This window comes from Haliotis rubra, unplaced genomic scaffold (assembly GCF_003918875.1).
Source record: "Haliotis rubra isolate DU_JTF1 unplaced genomic scaffold, ASM391887v1 Scf95, whole genome shotgun sequence".
NCBI classification, from domain to species: domain Eukaryota; kingdom Metazoa; phylum Mollusca; class Gastropoda; order Lepetellida; family Haliotidae; genus Haliotis; species Haliotis rubra.
Window position 1 is genome coordinate 1,020,958 of NW_025767690.1, and position 22,312 is coordinate 1,043,269.

Here is a 22,312-nt window from a genome sequence, read left to right on the forward strand (position 1 = left end):
TGGATTGGTATTTGCTATAATGGCCGGTGGCCTCAATCAACTAGTTCAACTGATCGGGTGAGATTATATATTCACAAGCGATACAGGTCAGGCAAGTGCTGTTATTTAACCATTAGGCAACCCTACTCCACTCCACAGATAGGGTGACAGATACAGTTTGAAAGCAAATAAGAATTAATTAGCCAGATTCAACAACGTATGGAAACAATCCCAATTCATTAAAGTAACAAATGACATTAGTTACGAATTGTTACGATGCTTTAAATGTATACATTAATTCCGTAAATCTATAAATCATGTACATACAAGTAACATTTTCAACATCGCCAAATCCACATCGAGAGCAGTAAGTACATAGTCTTTCTTCATCACTTCCACATCTAACACATCTTAATCTGGATAATGCCTGCTCCAATGTTTTGACTCTATTATTAAATAATGCCCCATGTTTTAAAGAGATTTGTACGTGGAATGTGATGTGAATCTCATGTTGTTATATGTATGCATTTGGCGTAGCTGGTAGTCATCACTGGTGAAGCGCTACTGTATTTCTGATAAACAGCCAAACAAATTTATTAAACCTTACTTTTACAAAAGACCAAACTCTGTTAAATTTTGTGAATTGTTTTAAAACAACTACGAAAACTTTGTATTCTTTGTAACACTGTCATATTCAGGTACAGGTCACTGGGAAAGTGAACACTCCTGTTACCAATATATATATACATTGTATAATCATTGTGATCTTCATATGTCATTGTCTTACCTGTTACCAAAATGTATATAATCATTGTGATCTTCATATGCCGTTGTCTTACCTGTTACCAAAATGTATATAATCATTGTGATCTTCATATGCCGTTGTCTTACCTGTTACCAAAATGTATATAATCATTGTGATCTTCATATGCCGTTGTCTTACCTGTATATCATTGTGATCAAAAAAATGTATATACCTGTTACCAAAATGTATATAATCATTGTGATCTTCATGTTGCCAAAATGTATAATAATCATTTGATCTTCATATGCTATTGTCTTACCTGTTACCAAAATGTATAATAATCATTGTGATCTTCATATGCTATTGTCTTACCTGTTGCCAAAATGTATAATAATCATTGTGATCTTCATATGCCGTTGTCTTACCTGTTACCAAAATGTATATAATCATTGTGATCTTCATATGCCATTGTCTTACCTGTTACCAAAATGTATATGCCGTTGTCTTACCTGTTACCAAAATGTATATAATCATTGTGATCTTCATATGCCATTGTCTTACCTGTTACCAAAATGTATATAATCATTGTGATCTTCATATGCCGTTCTCTTACGGCCCGAAAAGTAATAAAGTTCTGTTATGTCCTATAACTAATCTGCATAAACCATGAATAGCCGAATCCGTATTCAGCTTTATGGTGGTAAAACAGTGCTCCGTATTCAGCTTTATGATGGTAAAACAGTGCTCCGTGTTTAAAACAGATTTGCACGTGGGACATGATGTCAATTTGTGGTTGTTGTTATATCTATTTGTCATTCCTGAGAGTTATTACAGGCGATGCGCATCTACATTTCTGATATATAGGCGGTCTCATTACCAAATCCTGCATAAACTATGTTTAGCCGAATCCGTATTTCAATATCTGTTTGACATATGCTATCAACGATGTTCGGTCTACATAGTCAAGTCTACATATGATTAAGCAGGTTTCCGTTGGAAGTCTGTTGTTATCCCTCAAGAGATGTTTAGACCAGTAGATAACATTCCAGCTTGACAACGGTACAAGAATCTGTATCGAAACGTCGCGATCTCGTAATAAAGACGTTGGTATCCATAACGTTTGTCTGTATATCACATGACACATTTAACATCATTCCAAACAAAAGTAGTCTTTCTGTCATAGTGTCATCGAAGAGCCGCCTTACATGCAGTTTTGGTAGATACATTGTTTTAAAATGTTATCATTGTTTTTCTTTGTTATCAAATGAGAGAGAGAGAGAGAGAGAGAGAGAGAGAGAGAGAGAGAGAGAGAGAGAGAGAGAGAGAGATATAGAGAGAGAGAGAGGAGAGACATGTATCTATACTAAGGAAAAAGGCAAATGAAACCATATTCCCACGATCTCAAACTTATTGTCCGCTTACATCTGCACTAAATTTGTCAATCACATTTTTATCATACTCGACAAAACAATGAAAACACGATTTAATTTTGCTTTATCAAAAACTAGGTGGAATTTGTTTGCTTGGATGAATTTGAGGCAGTATAAGTGCCCAGTCCAGGAAATCTTATAATTGTAACTTTCCATTACGTTCTCCACATGTCAAAACTAACCATTCCTAACAAAAGGATATAGTAACACCATCATGTCAACTCAAGATACTGTGTTTGTGCCGACACTGGGCTTCCAGTCTCAAGATGATCGACAACCTCATTACATCCGTTGCATAATCTCCATTTCGAATTTACATTTTGATGCAAAATCGTATTTGTCACATTAACTGGTTCTAAGCAGCAATCAGAAAGCCTTCTGTTTCACTTTTCAGGCCAGACGAATTATATCCAAGCGAAGCACTCTGCAGCGCTGCTCTTCTCAACATACTACACCAAACTTGGTGCCGAGGTCGTTCAGAGAGCCTTCCTTGAGAATCTAAATCTGTGCCGATTCAACAAAATGTCTGACAGTCACGTTACAATCTTCATTTCGAATTTATATATTGGTCCAAAATCACATTTTGACACATTTCGAGTCCTAAGCAGCAGAAAGAAAGCATATTGTTTCACTTTTCAGGCCAGACGAATTTATCCAAGCGAAGCAGGCAACGCACTGCACATAAACTTGGTACTGCGATTTTTCAGAGATACTTCCCTTCTCTTAGTCTCTGCCGGTTCGATATGGTTTTTCGCTTGGTTGACACTCATTTCTGTACCGTCTAGCAGTTCAGAACCATCAACAAAATGGACATTGACATTGAGACTGTCCAACATCCTTGGCTCGTTTACAAAAACTGTGGAATGCCATGAATTTTGACATGCTTCGCATGAAAACCATCAGACAAATGAAGATGCAAAGGTGAACAATCTTCATCATCTTTATCATGAGTATAAATTTCCCTGCATGAACCTAATGTAGAGCAAATTTCACATTCATACCAATATGCATGGTTCTGACGTCTTGACTTCATCATACTCCCCTCTCCTCACTTATGCCGTTGATCACCGGATTGTCTGGTCCAGACTCGATTATTTACAGACCGCCACCATATAGCTGGAATATTGCTGAGTGCGGCGTTAAACAACAAGTCAACCAACCCTCTTCTCACAGATTCGACATTGATTTTGATTTACTTCGAACCTATTTCCTTTATGTTTATCAAGCTGATAAATTACCGCCTGAAATATAATAGAATTGCTGAGTTATGAGTGTTTGGACACGATACATGGCTGTCTGAGTGACAGATCCACGTCAGTAGGGCTTGGATTATGCAATATGTTTCAGGCGATGTATCACCGACTCTCACTATTGCCGTGTACTGTCATGACCGCTAAGACTGTCTAATTAATAATAGGGTCATCTGAACTTGTTTGTAAGGGTCAGAGTCTATATACTGCGTCAAGGAATTCAAATAAGATTAATCAGAGGTAGAATAATAGTTAAATATAACGCGGAGGGTCAGTTGACGCCAGTTGCTGGGTTGGCGTGGCCACAACAATGACCAGAGAAGACGCTGGCTGGACAATTGGCTTAATTATTGGAGTTGTGGTGATTGCACAAGGTAAGACCTCTGTGTTGTTATTTCTTCTGGATTGAAATACTTATCTGCGTGGAAGTTTATTTAATATTTATCTGGAATGATTTGTAATGCAACCTCGTTAGTGTGGACCTCGTGTATCAGGTTTTTGAAAGGCATTTAGAAGTTTGATGAACATGAATACATGACACGTTTTATGGAAAACAACTTCTTATTTATTCTTTACACGACGTTTCAGAGCTAATTCTTGCTCCTCCATCAGGTGAATGAGCACCACTCAGCAGCGCTGCTCTTCTCAACATATTACACCTAAACTTGGTGCCGAAGTCGTTCAGAGAGCCTCCCTTGAGAATCTAAATCTGTGCCGATTCAACCAGATGTTTCATAGCCTCGTTAAAATCTCCCTTTCGAATTTATATCTTGGTACAAAATCACATTTTGACACATTTCGAGTCCTAAGCAGCAATAAGAAAGCCTTTTGTTTCACTTTTGTGATCATTCACCTGATGAAGGAGCAAGAATTAGCTCTGAAACGTCGTGTAAAGAATAAATACGAAGTTGTTATCTATGAAACGTGTCATGTATTCTCGTGGATCAGGACATTTCTCTTTCCGAACGAACTTGCTTGGAATGTTTACATGAATGTAGCGAGTTGATCAGGATTTATTTATTGTATGGTTTTGCGCCGCTTTTAGCAATATTACAACAATACCATGCCAGGGACATGGGCTTTATGCACTGAATCCCGGATCGAGCGAACACTTTCACCACTTGGCTACCCCATCGTACCTGATTAGGGTTGTGTTCAAGGGTTTTACACTTATATAGTGATATATGAGTTTGTATATATAGCTGCTTTCGCTTGCCCGGACTAACGCCTGTTTGAAAGTGCTTGCCTACTGAGATACAACGCCGCAGTTCAACATGGACATGGGGCGGTAGGGTAGTCCAGTGGTTAAAGCGTTCGCTCGTCACGCCGTAGGCCTGGGTTCGATTTCCCACATGGGTACAATGTGACATTTCTGGTGCCCCCCGTCATGATATTGCTGGAGTATTGGTAAAAGCGGCGTAAGTGAGTGAGTGAGTTTAGTTTTACGCCGCTTCAAGCAATATTCCAGCAATATCAAGACGGGGGACACCAGTAATATGGGCTTTACACATTGTACCCATTTGGAGACTCGAACCCGGGTCTTCGGCGTGACGAGTGAACGGTTTAACCACAAGGCTACCCCACGGCCCTTAAAGCGGCCTAAGACTAAACTCACTTACTAACTCAACGCGGACACAATACTGATTCTGAGCCGACCCGTAATACTAACACCAGGAGTGAGTGAGTATGGTTTTACGCCGCTTTTAGCAATAGCTAACACAAGGCAGGGCAACAACAAGGTGTTTTGTATGACGTCATCGAACCACTTGCTCGCCGCTTGACAGGCAAATGCTTTGTCCACATGACCAGGGATGCATGTGGTTGTGACGGGTGCCATAGTGGGGCAGGATTCTCTCACCTTTTCGCGAACACCTGGTGTCATCACTATTTAAATGGGACCCATGAAGATCAGGGTTAGAATATTCTTCAGTAACCCTTGCTTGTCGTAAGAGACGACTAACGGGGTCGGGTGGTCAGGCTCGCTGACTTGGTTGACAGATGTCATCGGTTCCCAATTTCGCAGATCGATGATGATGCTGTTGATCCCTGGATTGTCTGGTCCAGACTCCATTATTTACAGACCGCCACCATATAGTTGGAATATTTTCAAAACTCACTCACTCACTCACTTTTTAAATGGCAATATTCCAGCAATATCGGGGCAACTGACAACAACAATAGGCTTCACACATTGTACATGTCTAATGTTTTGTCAGTCAGTGCCCAGTTTCTTGCATCTACTTTTCAACGCCCATTGGTATTTTACGTCCAATAGAATTCTTTTGTAGCCGGGTTCGATTCCCCACATGGCTACAACACGGGAAGCCCATTTCTGGTGTCCCCCGCCATGACATTGCTGGAATATTGATAAAAGCGGCGTAAAACTAAACACACTCACTCACTGTTCTTTCCAGCGTCAGCACAGTGTACATCCGGGGTATGCGCCAACGGTGTCTGCAAGTGGTGGTACACAGGCGTCGGTGAGTAACGTCTCAAAGTCAAAGATCGAGTGTGACGTTGGCTACATTATCAGAACGTCCTCTACGGGAATCAGTCGTTAACAGGCTTTTTGTGTGCGTCGGTCAGAGTAACTTCAAATATTCCATAGTTTCAAAGTCAAAGATCTTTATTTTAGGATATCACACACGTGCATGTGTGTTTGTGGAAGCGCCATCATCACTTTGTGAAATTGACGTGAGAACTACGACTATCGTAAATCTATGTTAGAATGTGAAGCAATATCTTAGAGATTCGACTGAAGCGAGTCTGGGTCAGAATCTGGGAGTTATTGATCACCCAACGCATTCTTAGAGATTCGACTGAAGCGAGTCTCTCAACAGAATCTGGCAGTTACGATCACCCAACGCTGTCTTAGAGATTCGACTGAAGCGAGTCTGGGGCTTTTGAATCTGGGAGTTACGATCACCCAAAATATCTCTTTAGAGATAATGACTGAAGCGAGTCATTTACGGTTTAGAATCTGGGAGTTACGATCACCCAACGCTCTCTTTAGAGATTCGACTGAAGCGAGTCTGGGTCAGAATCTGGCAGTTACGATCACCCAACGCTCTCTTAGGGATTCGACTGAAGCGAGTCTGGGTCAGAATCTGGGAGTTACGATCACCCAACGCTCTCTTTAGAGATTCGACTGAAGCGAGTCTGGGTCAGAATCTGGGAGTTACGATCACCCAACGCTCTCTTAGAGATTCGACTGAAGCGAGTCTGGGTCAGAATCTGGGAGTTACGATCACCCAACGCTCTCTTTAGAGATTCGACTGAAGCGAGTCTGGGTCAGAATCTGGGAGTTACGATCACCCAACGCTCTCTTAGAGATTCGACTGAAGCGAGTCTGGGTCAGAATCTGGGAGTTACGATCACCCAACGCTCTCTTAGAGATTCGACTGAAGCGAGTCTGGGTCAGAATCTGGGAGTTACGATCACCCAACGCTCTCTTAGAGATTCGACTGAAGCGAGTCTGGGTCAGAATCTGGGAGTTACGATCACCCAACGCTCTCTTAGAGATTCGACTGAAGCGAGTCTGGGTCAGAATCTGGGAGTTACGATCACCCAACGCTGTCTTAGAGATTCGACTGAAGCGAGTCTGTGTCAGAATCTGTTAGTTACGATCACCTTAACGCTATCTTAGAGATTAGTGGTGTGACGATTCATCGATACGCATCGATGCATCGATCCATGGGCCGCCGATACAGTGAATCGATACAAAGTTTTACATTGTCGTATATCCCGATACGATACTTCAAATGGGCCACGATACATCAATACTTTACTTTGAATATTGCCGAATCGCGATATCTGTCAAGAAAGGCTTACTTTTGGTTGATGTTTATAAAATATGCAGACTTATTTTCCCTTCACAAGTTTCTCCTATACGTTTGGCTCAAAAGCGGACAGATGAATTGCAATCTAACTCGAAAACTAATAACCATAAAATACTCAATGAAACACTGATCATAATGAAAACGTCAGACCTACTCTGTGAGGTTTTTGCAGAATTTATGTCCTAAAAATAAAAAAGTTGTTTAACAAACTATCATTAAAATATTTACACAGTTCACTATTTGTTACGAGGAGGAGTGCAGAGAAAGGGACAGCCAGGCACAGTAAATTGCACTGATGGTACTCTGATATGGTGACCTCCCCTGAGAACTCCCATATATATGCAGATATTGTTCCTGTACGCTTGCATTGATGAGGATTATCAAAGATTTAGTAGGGTAGCCCAGTGATTAAACTTCAGAGTTTTTAAACGATATAAACGTTTCAGGGGTAGGGGGCTAGCCCAGTGATTAAACCGTTCGTTCCTCACGCCAAACACCCGGGTTCAATTCACCACATGGGTACAATGTGAAGCCCATTTCTGGTGTCCCCCTCCGCGATATTGCTGGGATATTGCTAAAAGCGGCGTAAAACTAAACTCACTCTCTCACTCACATTTCCTGTTGCAGACTACGACGAATGCAGGGTGAACACAGTATGTCCAGATGGTTGGTGTATCAACTACGACGGGTCGTACGAGTGTAAATGTAACTATGGATTCAAACAAACGCCTGACAGAAAAGGGTGTACATGTAAGTATTGCTGACGTATATATATATATATACCTGTTTCATATCAATGTTGGTATTTTATTTGAATTAAGGAATCATTGATACTGTTTGCTAAAGTACTCACGGAAATTGAAATAAAATGATTGTTGGCGTTTATTTGTTTTAACTTCATTAAAATTGGTAGTTTTAACAAAAATTATAACAGCTATGTTTTCCCCAATTAAGCCTTTTAATTTGATCCTCTAAAAATCATTGAAAATACAATTTTTTACAGGTTAAAATAACAAAAATGTGCATATTGTCAACAAACTTAGAAATATGTTACAACTTACGTAACAACAATCAACAATAGATGGTAACAACGGTTACTACCTGCAGAACTGTTTAGACGGGAATATTTGCACGTGCGCGATTGACAATAAAGGCTATGAATGAACTCGTAAAAGTAGCAAACGTTCAACAAGACTACAGGCATGAAACATGTACTGAGAAAATCCCTAAATCAATTATTTTGCATGGTAATTAGGATAAAAGAAAAAAGGATGAATGGTATATGACGTTTTTCATAAAATATATTATGTACGCGAACCTATGGAGCGTACATCTCATTTGCATCAGCTTGCATCAGAAACGTACATTTTGACTTTGATGAAATATCAGGGGGTATGACTCTATTCTGCTCTCCTGTCAACTGATCTATTTTCGATGATTTTACAAAAAGTGTTAAAAACAAAAGTTAAGCGATTTGCAAATGTCCCAAGCTCATTAGATTACAGTCACTGAGTAACAGAATGAAACATATTTCTATGTAATCCTACAAATGTATGCTAAACACCTAAATTTGATATTTCACATTGTATGATATGCAAAAAACGATAGTCATAGAATATTTAACAATGAAACTATAGTTGTGTTCAAAACTACGAAACGAAAAAATGCATTTTATTTCTATTTCCGTGAGTACTTTAGTTTTACGTGTACTGACTGTGAAAGAAAGTATACAGGAATGTTTGATGGTGGAGTAGAATGAAACAAACGAGAAATCTTTACCTGTGTTGATGTGTTTGAAACTATAAGTTGTTTTTAAGGTCTTAAGCTTGCAATGTTCCGGAAACTGTTTCGAAAACGTTTGCTGATTTTTTTGTTTAATCCAACGTTTAAATAAAAAACTTTTACCCGGCAGTTTATATCTTTATACGTGTAGATATGTCTCCAAACGGGACTTGTATTTGAGTAGCATGAAGAGGACCATACACATACATACTGTATGTTTAAACACGTTACACACAAAGGCAGTCCAAACTGGAGAACTGTCTACACACATATATAGTGAGTGATTGAGTGAGTGAAGTTTTACGTCGCACTCAGCAATATTCCGACTATATGGGGGCGGTCTGTAAATAATCGAATCTGGACCAGACAATCCAGGGATCAACAGCATGAACATTGATCAACGCAATTGGGATACGATGACATGTGCCAACCAAGTCGGCGAGCCTGACCACCCAATCCCGTTAGTCGCCTCTTTCAATTCTAACCCTGATCTTCACGGGTAACACACACACAAACACAGACACTCACACACACACAGACACAGAAACAACACACACACGCACGCACGCACAAAGACAGACACAGACACACACAAAGACACACACATACATACACACACGCAAACGCACACGCACACGCACACATACGGACATTCTCTCTCACATACACACACACTTACATACATACACTCACTCACACACAAATACACGCAATCACGCACTCACATACACACACACACTACCAATTCCCAGATATGTACCATTGTACCAATTTTCTCACTATATTTGTTTAATTTGCAGATGACACCAACGTTCCATTCACGAACACCCATGGATTCAGGGATTTCTTGAGGTCGATTGGATACAAGAATCCAGATATGTACTTGGCACCACCTGTGATACTCCAACAACATACGCAAGCTCCAGACATCCATGCCCCACAAAACCATGCATACCCTCAGCCATATGACGTCCACCAGAATACAAACCAGTACATACTACCACCAAACACAAACCAGTACCAGCAACCAAATCCCATCCAATACGACCCACAGCGAAATACAAACCAATACAATCCAGGGACCTTCCCAAGCCATCGTAGTCCTCAAACATCTACAACGACGCCAATGCCAGTGGACGTGGAGCCTACGGAGGCTCCCCCAATTCCTCCCGAGACACACGTACCGACCCAAAACACACAAAGTTCTTTAGAAAATCAAAGAATCGATCAAAACCTGCAGATGATGTGGGAAGACCCTTACGGACCCCAGAGACCTGCATTCTTGGACCAAACCCCTGCTGAACTGAATACTCCTAAAAGTCAACCTCCACCTTCAAACCAAATTTACCATCCGTCAGCACCGACAGCGGAATATTATGGTCTTCCGCCATTTCCAAGTCACGTTCCTTCATATGGAAACCAAGCTGTCAATTTTCAAACATCTCAAAATCAAGGTTCTTGGGTCGAAGCTCTTGGCCCTCAAAGACCAGCCTTCCTGGATCAACCAATAACACAACCACCTCATCAGGTCAACGACCCTTCTGGTCAGTTTCATCAACAGGTTCCTCAAATGAGAGTCGAACAAGGTCTAGTTCCAAATGATGCAATGGGTTACCCTGTCTCTGTCCCAGACCAACATCACGTCATCTGGAACTCAGTTCCTCCGCAACAATTTCCAGTTATGAACGGTCCTACCCCTAACACAGATACTCCATCTAACCCTAATCCTAATGCTCAGCCGCTGTCAAGCATGTCTCTCTCACCCGAGTACAACCAGCCTCCAAATAACTCTCCATTACCGTATTCGTATACATACCCGCCTGTTGACGTCAATAACGCATCTCCACCTCGAAATCTCAAAGTGGACCTTCATTCAATCCCATTGGCTACACCTGAGGTACCGATCATATCGCAGCATGTGAACCAGTACCAGGTGCCATTTGCAGATCCCAGTATGCACCTAAATCCATATCAGTATCCTGAAAACAGGTTTGGTCCAGGTTACCATGAATGGCAACAACCTTACCCCTCGTACCCTTCGTATGACCCATACAAGCAAGGTCAATATGTTGATGCCGTGCCAGATAGTTCTAACAGTCTACAGACTGGCAGCCAGGCATTGCCAAATGCAGGAATTGCTTCACCAGAGACTTCGAGACCAGGTGAAACCCCAGCAACTGAACTTCCAACAACAACGTTTTCTCCAGCAAGCGAAGCCATCACGACGACAGCAGTAAATGACGTGCCTACGGTGCTCCTAAACACAACACGGGCTGCTGTAGATCGATACACCCCGTCTACTACAACACTCGTTCCGGACTCATCCACTACAACAACAACATCTGCCCCTGATACTGCTACTACGACAGTTGCCACAACTCCAACAACTACTACATCGGCCCCTTCCACCACAACAGTTCTTACCACCTCCACCGCTACTACATCTACGACTACCACAGCAACAACTACGCCAGTAGAACTTGGTCCATCTACCTGGGTTAAACAGACAGGCCAGAATCTTAAAATAAGTCTCGGTGTTAATTTGTCCGGTACCCCTTCACAGGGTGTTCCAACAGCATCACCAGCGGCCTCCTTTGCGATACAAGCTGAAGGTGTTCCAAGTGACATTGCCCCGGTAACTAATGCTCCTTCAGCAGAGGCAACGACAGTCACATCAACGGCAGAAGTCACAACCGTACGCTCTGTATCACCTCCAACGTCAACCAAAACCCCTGCGTACACACGGACTACAAGACAACCGACAATTGTTTCAGTGGTGCCAGTAAGTAATGACAGATTTGACATTACAAATTCGCAAGTCACCAATATCCCAGTAAGACCACAATCGCCAAATATTATCCCTAAACAGTATATTATAAAGATTCCACCAAAGGACAGTATAAGTCAGCAACCAAGGCCAAATTATCTTCCTAGTCAGCAACCAAAACCAAATTATCTTCCTAGTCAGCAACCAAGACCAAATTCCCCCCCAAGACAGCAACCAAGACCAAATTCCTCCCCAAGACAGCAACCAATACCAAATTACCTTCCAAGTCAGCAACCAAGTCAAACATCCCCTCTAAATCAGCAACCAAGACCATATTCCCCTCCAAGACAGCAACCAAGACCAAACTATCCTGCAAGAAGACCCAGCGCATATGACACAAAGTCAACTCAACGTGCCCCTCAGACACAAGTTATTCGTCAAGTCAAAACCCGAACGTGCAATACCCAATCAGGACACAGAACCAACCTCAGAGGAAAACCATTCCTCTTCAGCTGTACCCGACACCCAAACAATACCCGGTCACAACTCGGAAACAGTACGTGCTCAACGTCCAGAACCGACCTGGTCAACTGACAAGGCAATACCCACCGATAGAACAGCACACCATATCAAGACCCCCGGTCCCTGCTCCTGTACAACAGATGGGGCAGCGGACTCTCAATGCGCCTCAAAACCAACCACAATACCAAACGAAACAGCATTCCACAATAGCACGCCTTCCTGTACATCACAACTGGCAACACCCACTCATCTTGCGTCAGAGTGAACCAAATTACCCATATGGTGCACATGCATCGCCCCAGTACCCGTCAAGGTTGGGGACCTGGACAAACACGGTTGACAGACAAATGTACAATGTGCGTCCTTCGGGATCTTCTGTACAACCTCCTCAACGTCTATTCCTGACTCGCCCCACCACTTCAACCCATAGCAGCTGGATAAACGCTGGGACCTCGGAACAAGGGAATTCGTACGACGCATTTTCAAATAATGACGTCATGATGACGCTTCTAATTTCACAATTGTTAAATTAAGATTCTTAAAACGAAACGGGAACAATAATTTAAGCTTTCGATCCGTCGACGAGCTTTAACTCTTGTCGACGTGGAAATGATGACAAAATAGGTATTTGTCTCTCTGACATGTCAGCATCTACCACCAAGACAACAGATTGCCCAGCTCAACGCGATGCTCGATTAACGTTACATTCCTTTAATGCAGTTTATTATAATTTAAGCCCTCTTTACTCTCGTTCGTAACAAAATACATATAATAAGAACAATTGTCCATTCAGAACATTCTGGTGTTTATCAACCATGATGGTTCTGAAACATTAACAATTACTTTGAAACAAACTGTAAAATACTTAAAGAACCCAATTATTTAACATATGTTATATTTGGGATTACAGTAATTATTCAACTCATTTCATGTCCATATATGTTCCCTCCTTATTTATTGCTAGTTTACCATTTCATTCCACAATGGCGTTGCTTGATATACAACACGTTTCATCGTTCACAGAATAAATACGGTCAGGTTATGGAATTATTTCTTTTTTTGTTTGTCAAATACAAAACGTCGGTGCCCGAGAATAACCACTCTCACTTATAAACCGAAACAGAGAGTTATGCGAATGAAGCACTGAAATTCAGTATTGACACCCGAAGTCTGACGTACAATTCTCAACACAGATAGGCGTAAACATGGTCAACATGAATGCTTGATACAGTGAAGAGGGTGTCACCTGGTCCAGTTGAGCAGGACATGCGTACCCTTTTTTTACAGATGGTGTCATCACTATCGGTAATAGTTTGTCAGCTATTGTACTGGTGCTAGGTGTTTCGCCAAAGAAATACAGGTCTGACACAGGCAACACTCTGAGCAGTAAGTTGATTCGCTTTGACAGTGATCGTGTGATGGCGTGGTCTTACTCCACTAACTCATTGCTACCTGTGAAGATCCGGGTTAGAATTGATCTTCAGTAACCCATGCTTGTCGTAAGAGGCGACTAACGAGATCGGGTGGTCAGGCTCGCTGATTTGGTTGACACATGTCATCGTATCCCAATTGTGTAGATGGATGCTGATGCTGTTGATCATTGGAATGTCTGGTTCAGACTGGATTATTTACAGACTGCCGTCACATAGCTGAAATATTGCTGAGTGCGGCGTTAAACAAAAATCACTCAAACAAACAAAACAAACATTACTGATTGTCTGTGATCCATGGATACATTGTATTACTATATCTTTGCTAAAGACCTTAAATACTAAGACAGATCACAATAATGGCATACGATTGTAATAGCCTTGAATGTGTACTGACGGAGTTACCACGATGGCACATGTTTATGGAATACTGTAAGGGACATTCTCGTGATCTCGCATTCTCGCGATCTCGACCTTTGGAAACAAGCTAAAAATGCCAAAAACACGAGAATGCGAGATCGCGAGATTTTGGCCAAATCTCGCGTTCTCGCGATATCGCATTCTCGCACTTTTGGCATTTTTAGCTTGTTTCCAAAGGTCGAGATTGCGAGATCGCGAGAATGTCCCTTACAGTATTCCATACATGCTAGGGTGTGAGGTCTGTCTATTCAACACCAGCGACAAACTGACACCCCTGTGAACACAGAGGTAGTCTGGTTGATATAATGACCAGGTCCTCGTGACAACCTTTAAGTTCCATGGCCTAGATAATAAGTTAATGTTAATGTTTGGCACTTACGACTTTCTTAGCGCTAAGAGAGCTTCGAAAATCTAGGCCCAGATCCAGTCTATTTGTCCCAGTGCGACGAGCTACTCTCTGTGTAGTAAAAAAAAATTTCAGAGGTGAAGGGTTTAAAAGTGGGACAGCCAATCATGAATATGTCAAGGTTTCTACCTTGATAACCAATGCTTACTGATCTACCCTACACTCAAATGGACTGACCCAATGAGAATAAGTTAACAAAAGAGAAAATCTTTGATGATGTTACTTCTCTTACAACTACTTACATTTGTTCCATTATTGTAGGTACATCAATAAAGATGAATGCTTTATAAGTATGAAATTAATACAATATATAATAGCAGTTACTACTTTATCTGAAATATACAAATGGCATTATTTTATTATTAATAATTACAACATATTGAAATAAAACATTTAAATGTTAAAACATAATCAGTATATAGAGTATTACACTCGACTACACGATCACAATGTTTACGAAGGTGCTTCGCTGTACACAAAAGCATGGTGGATATACATACAAAGTTCTCAAATATAATTGGTGTTATCAGTCTTTATTAACATACTGAATTTACATAATATGTAGGATGATATTTTGGCAGATATTCCTTAAATCGGCGTATTCAGGAATTTTCAAAGGGGGGTTGGGGAGGGTTTCCGCCAATGTAAAACATTAACTTCAGTGTCGTGTCCGATCCGCCAATGGCCTAATGGTTCTCGCCGAAGACAAGGGTTCGAATCCCCATATGGGTACAGTGTGTGAAGCCTATTGCTGGTGTCCCCAGCTGTGCTATTGCTGGAATGTTGCTAAATGCGGTGTTAAACTAAACTCACTCACTCCAACAATATTTAAACCATATCCTCTCACTTAGGTCAGTGTAGTACGGACACATCAACAAAATGTGGTACGCATCTTCAGTTAAATTTAATGTACAAAATATATGCATGTGTCACATACCAAAAAGGTTAATACAAGGTTTGTGGTCACAACTTTCATTTTGACAGGCGAAAAACTTTCAAATCAAACTTTCAAGTCCAACTTTTTAAGTCACCCCTGCCTCTGAGAGTGTCACACATGTCATCAGTTCCCAATTGCGCAGATCGATGCGCATGCTGTTGATCACTGGATTGTCTGGTCCAGAATCGATTATATACGGACTGCCGCCATAGCTGGAATATTGCTGAGTGCGGCGTAAAACTAAACTCACTCACTCTGAGAGTGTCAGTGATTACCCCCACATGTTTAAATCACTTGTTACCATTTCATATTTCTTGTGTCTGGGGTATTAAATCTACGATTGGATTACAGATTTAAGTCTGATTTGGTGAATGTTTTACATGTTGTGTCATATGGGCAGGCAGCGCAGATACACACTATGGGGAACTTGCTACTTGAGGGTGGCACGACCAGATGGTTATTACAACCGGGTCCATTCTATTTCCGCGAGGGTGAAATAAGGTGATGTCTACCACCAACGCAACCCGTGAAGATCCGAAATTTGAACTGATTTTCAGCAACCCATGGATCACGTTAGAGGCGACTAACGGGATCGGGTGGTCAGGCTCGCTGACTGGGCTGACACATGACATCCCAATTGCATAGATCGGTGTTCATGATGTTGATCACTGGATTGTCTGGTCCAGACTCGATTATTTACAAACCGCCGCCATACAGCTGGAATATTGCTAAGTGCGGCGTAAAACTAAACTCCCTCATTCATTCCAGACTTGAATATTTACAGACCGCCGTCATGTAGAGCACTGCGTAAACAAACAAGCAAGCAAACAAACAAACAAACTACCCACCCATCCAACCAACCAAGAACCGTCATGTAGAGCGCTGCGTAAACAAGCAAGCAAACAAACACAACAAACAAACAAACAAACAAACAAACAAACGGGCGCCTTCGGCGTGACGAGTGAACGCTTTAACCACTAGGCTACCCAGATGGTGATTTGATCGGGTATAAAGGTTTGGTGTTATCGCCTCTCCGCGGCATAAATTATTGCATGTGGATCACCGGACTGACCAGTCTTGAGTATTTCTGGTGAGGCGTTATAGAGTGAGTGAGTGAGTGAGTTGAGTTGAGTTGAGTTGAGTTTTACGCCACACTCAGCAATATTCCAGCTATATGGTGGCGGTCTGTAAATAATCGAGCCTGGACCAGACAATCCAGTGATCAACATCATGAGCATCGATCTGCGCAATTGGGGACCGATGACTTGTGTCAACCAAGTCAGCGAACCTGACCACCCGATTCCGTTAGTCGCCTCTTACGACAAGCATGGGTTACTGAAGATCAATATTCTAACCCGGCCCTCCGCGAGTAGAGGCGTTATAGACAAAATGAATAAAAGTTATTTGAAGATGCTATTATGTACTGCTGGGGCAAGGAGAGTAAAACTGTAAACTATTTCCAGATACAGCTATTGCGGCGAGCAGATCACAGTCATTTCACCGCCTATAATATACATAGTCGCTTAGGTATAGGAGGATTGAATGATAATTTCTGAGCGTCACAGAAAAATTACGCAATAACTAAACTCCATTTTTAATCGAACGATATTGTCATAGCAACGGTGTAAAACAGCTTGGACATCCAAGATAATGTTGGCATAAATCTTTTAATGCAAATGGTTCTGTGAGAGAGTGAGGGAAATATACCATTACAAGCCATTCCAATGAGTGCATGAAACGTAATCCCATTATAGAATAGCAACTGTTACCTGTATTACATGTTCGCATATTATCTGATGCCGTTCAGCAGGCTTATCACACTTACAAATAATAGGTCGGTGAGTTAGTCTAGTGGTTCGGTTCAAAAGCAATATTCCAGCAATATCACAGCAGGGGACACCAGGAATGGGCTTCACACATTGTGCCAATGTGGGGAATCGAACCCGGGTCTTCGGCGTGACGAGCAAACGCTTTAATAATATAAACACGGGTTCGATTCCTCACATGGGTACAATGTGTGAAGCCCATTTCTGGTGTCCCCCGCTGTGATATTGCTGGAATATTGCTAAAAGCGGAGTAAAGCCATACTCACTCACTTTGCATCTTACAATTAACAATTGGGTTGAGAGGGATCTATACTAACCCTTAAGAACCTGCTGGGCCTAGATTTTCGAAGCTCTCTTAGCGCTAAGATAGTCGTAAGTGCCATACATTAACATTAACTTACGACTATCTTAGCGCTAAGAGAGCTTCGAAAATCTAGGCCCAGGGCCCCGTTTCACAAAGCGATCGTAGCGCTAAGGTGATCGTAACTCCCATCGTAACTTTGCCATAGACTTACAACAGTCGCTTTGTGAAACGGGGCCCTACTGTCTTAACGACGTTTGAATGAACATCCAGTCTGATAATGACCCGTGAAGATCCAGGTTAGAATTTGTCTTCAACAACCCATGCTTGTCGTAAGAGGCGACAAACGGGGTCGGATGGCCAGGCTCGCTGACTTGGTTGACACATGTCATCCTAACCTAAGTACGTAGATCGATGCTCATGAAGTCAATCTCTGGATTGTCTGGTCAGATATGGATGGACAAAATCTGACTGACTGACTGAGTTTAGTTTTACGCCGCTTTTAGCAATATTCCAGCAATATCACGGCGGGGGACACCAGAAATGGGCTTCACACATTGTGCCCATGTGGGGAATCGAACCCGGATCCTCGGCGTGACGAGCCAACGCTTTAACCACTAGGCTACCCCACCGCCCCGACAAAATCTGAATGCAGCGTTAAACTTCAAACAAACCCACAAATACGATGCTGGTATATTATTTGTAAAACCAGTTAGCCGTTTCATTGTTGTTTGATCAAAGCTTCAACATGAAGGGCCTCAGAAGAAATATCAAAAGGTTGTAGGACTGCCCAGCGTGTGAAATAGCCACTGCCCAGATAGCATTCGGACGTTGGCCCAAAGTTGGCAATGTTGGCAAAACCATTGCCAACGATGAGCCAACGTCTGAATGCTATCTGAATGGCCCGATAGCCCGTGGCTAGTAAAAATCCAGTCGGACCACTAAATCTCCACAGTCACATTTTCACGGGGTCATTTTGTAAATATATCACTCTCTCACAAGTTATAATACACCTTTCAATCATGCAAGATTATGGCCTGATAACAATGTTCAATATTAGCAACTTAATGATGAAACCGTGTCATGTCGACAATATCTTATTCTCATCTGTCTTTGTAATCTTTTACTTAGCTTCTGCATAGCTTCCAATTTCGGGCTAGTAACTTTCAGGCATAGCTAGCCCGACTGGCTAGCAAATTTGGAAACTATTTCGCACACTGGTTCAACTGCCCTGACCTGCTGTGGGTGAAACTGCTTGTAAAGATGACAGTTTGGATCGTGCTTCATTTCTGAATTTCTCATGAAAGTGTTAGATTATATTCTATATATAACATATGTAACATTTGTGATTACACTTACTTACAAATTCTAGTACTTTTGGAGTTGAGTCCCATGCGGGATTCGAACCCACACCCTCAGAAGCCACTTTGAATCTCGTCCCAAAAGTGTTCTATTGGACCTAACTCCGGACTGAGTGCAGGCTATTGTAGGGTTTGGATGCCATGTTGTCTAAGGAAGTCCACTGTTGCTCTGGCAGTGTGGGCACGAGCGTTGTCTATCTGGAAGATGTTATTTATGTGACGTCAAAATTTTGCATTTGGTTTTGAAAGGTGACGTTTCTTTTACGGTTCAGTATACAGTGTACTATATTACATTTGAGTAAGTGAATCGGGCTTCACACATGGTACCCATTTGGGGAATCGAGCCCGGGTCTTCAGCGTGACGTGAGAATTCTTAATCAACTGGGCTACACTACCGCCCCATATTACGTTTGAATTTGTATCATCACTCTGCTTTGTACTGCCACTGAAATACCATTGTAGTGATTGATATAACTTTGTAAAGATTTGAATGAAATTTGTGAAATTTTGTAAACAGTTGTTAATTATATCACATTGCTTTGTTGTTTGTGGTTCGATCTTTGTCGGTTTTGTTGTTTGTTGGTTCGATCTTTGTCGGTTTTGTTGTTTGTTGGTTCGATCTTTGTCGGTTTTGTTGTTTGTTGGTTCGATCTTTGTCGGTTTTGTTGTTTGTTGGTTCGATCTTTGTCGGTTTTGTTGTTTGTTGTCTGTTGGTTTCGTTGTTTTGTTATTATTTTGTTGTTTTTGGGTAGTGCTCTTTTACTGATTGATTTCTGCATAGCATTTCCCGTCAACGTCGGAAGCGACATGTAGCAACATGTATTTTCAAATAACTCGTGTTACATTACGTATGCGCATACTGCAATCTGCATCTCCATTTGCATGAAGCGCATATTTAGTAGCAGTGCTGATCCCATACAGTGTGTGCCATCAGTACAGTGAAGACAGAAGCAAGCGGAGAGGGGTGAGTAGGTGGTTCTTATCATGGCACACAAATGGCCTTGTAATTGTGTCTGTGTAATTACGATAGTTTTGTTCCAATAGACGATAGCTTGCTATGTGGCAGTATTATTCCTTATGTAACAATGTTCCAAGTGTGATACATTGCACATGTGATGTTCAGTGAGGGACAGCATTGTGCTATATAAACTAGGCACATAAAGAAACTGTGCATACAAAAATTTAAAATCTAAATTTATCAAACCTGTGTAGACTTCTAAGGATTTAAACTCAGAGATTAGTGACATGTATCCAACATGCATGCACGTGCCACGTTCCGTGACGTCAGTGGGTTCGTCCTTGAGACGTGCAATACGTTGTTGCACGTGCACTCAGGGAAAGAGAAACAGAGCAAATGAATGCCACACAATACTGTCACATTAGAAAGCTCAACCCCTGCCCTTGCGATCGTTCAAAAAACATGTGGTGCCGAAATAATGTCCGCAGACACTTGTTTTGGTGGAGAAAGGTTGTTTTTACAGATGGGTCCAGGTTTAACATTTCCCATAGTGATGGACGTCAACGTGCCTATAGACGCGTGGGAGAACGTTATGCACAGGCCTGTGTCTTGGAGAGGAATCGCTTTGGTGGTGGTTCCGTGATGATTTGGGGTAGAATAACAACACGCCAAAGAACTCCTTTGGTGATTGTTCAGGGCAACTTAACCTGATGTGGGCTACAGGGATCAGATTCTTCAACCTGTGGCAATTCTTTTCTGCAACGTCATGGCCCTGGGTTAACATTCCAACAGGACAATGCCCACACTCAAACGGCAAGGGTTGCTATGGATTTCTTGCAACACCACAACGTTGACTTACTGCCTTGGCCTGCAAATTACCGGATCTCTCCCCGATAGAGCATGTTTGGGACGAGATGGATCGACGTCTACGTCTTCGTCATCCGCCAGATAACGTCCTTGACTTTGCAACAGAACTTGAGCTAGCAGACGACAATTTCAGTGATCCTCAGTATGTATGATTTAGAGAAGAGGAAGTTGGTTTTAGAATATTATAACAAGGACATCAGATCAGCTAAAGTGATTTCAAGTAGAACAGGCATCCCTTTGTCCACTGTTTATCGTGTGTGAAAAATATTGCAAATGGATATGGCATTGAGCACCAGGGAGTGGCAGGTGGGCCCAGAAAATTGACTGTCGGTGACAGGAGGCGGCTTGGTATTCTTGTTTCTAAAAACAAACGAAGGAGTTTAGAAAACTTAAGGCTGGATATGATTGATAGAGGAACTGTGACTGTCTGTAAGGAGACAATTAGAACTGAGCTGCATGCAGTGGGATGGCAGAAAAGTCGAGGAATTCCATCACCGATCATGAAACCTGAACAAAAGGAGCGAAGGTTGAACAGATGCTTACAGCATAGTTATTTTAAGTGAAACAATTTGATTTTCTCAGAATAAAAGTTCTGTGTGGCTGCTTCCTCATACACTGAAATTCTGGACCAAACACACTGAAAAACCTTTGTATCAGCGCCCAAAGTACAGTCCGAAATTTAACGTGTGGCGTGGCATATCTGTGTTAGGGGCAACGCCCCTCTGTGTATTTGAAGAGAATATGAACAGTGAGCGGTACACAGATATTCTCGAGGGACATTTACTTCCATCTGCTCACGTGTTCTATGGAAATGTTTGGATTTTCCAGCAGGACAACGACCCAAAACATCGTTCAAAGCATTCACAGGCCTGGTTTCGGACCCAAAATATGACATTATTAGATTGGCCAAGCTATGGCCCTGAACTTAATCCAATAGAAAATGTTTGGGGACTTATGAAGGAAAGTGTCAATAAGAAAAATCTGACAAATATTGCTGAAATGAAAGAAGAGGTGGTCCGATATTGGGACAGCATGGACCACGACTTCCAACTTTTTTGATCAGTAGTATGCCCCGCATCATTGAAGTCTGCATTGCTGCCCATGGTGACTTGACAAAATACTAACTGTTAACCTGTCTTTGAATCTGGAGTTATGTTCTGCTAATATTCACATTTAATACGTGAGTAATGAGTGAAAAATAATTTAATAAATTATCCAGTATCCTCAATTTCATTTCATTTAACGCTTAGAATTTCTTCTCAATAATTATGGCAGGATGTGTTGCTTTTGTGTGTTGGTTAACGCCGTACACAGCAATATTCCAGCTATTTGGCGGCGGTCTGAAGATAATAGCGATCAACAGTGATCAACAGCGATCAACAGTGATCAACAACGATCAACAGCGATCAACAGCGATCAACAGCGATCAACAGTGATCAACAGTGATCAACAGCGATCAACAGCGATCAACAGTGATCAACAGCGATCAACA

The 22,312-nt window shown here is 41.8% G+C and overlaps 1 protein-coding gene across 1 annotated transcript; it reads left to right on the top strand.

The window, feature by feature from the left end:
• Positions 1-3,714: 3,714 nt before the first annotated feature.
• LOC124264907 (mucin-5AC-like) lies at positions 3,715-12,524 on the top strand. Its single transcript, XM_046699688.1, has 5 exons — positions 3,715-3,778; positions 6,672-7,019; positions 7,871-7,993; positions 9,826-11,893; positions 12,455-12,524. The coding sequence occupies exons 1-5, from the start codon at positions 3,715-3,717 to the stop codon at positions 12,522-12,524; spliced, it is 2,673 nt and encodes an 890-aa protein (XP_046555644.1).
• Positions 12,525-22,312: the final 9,788 nt, after the last annotated feature.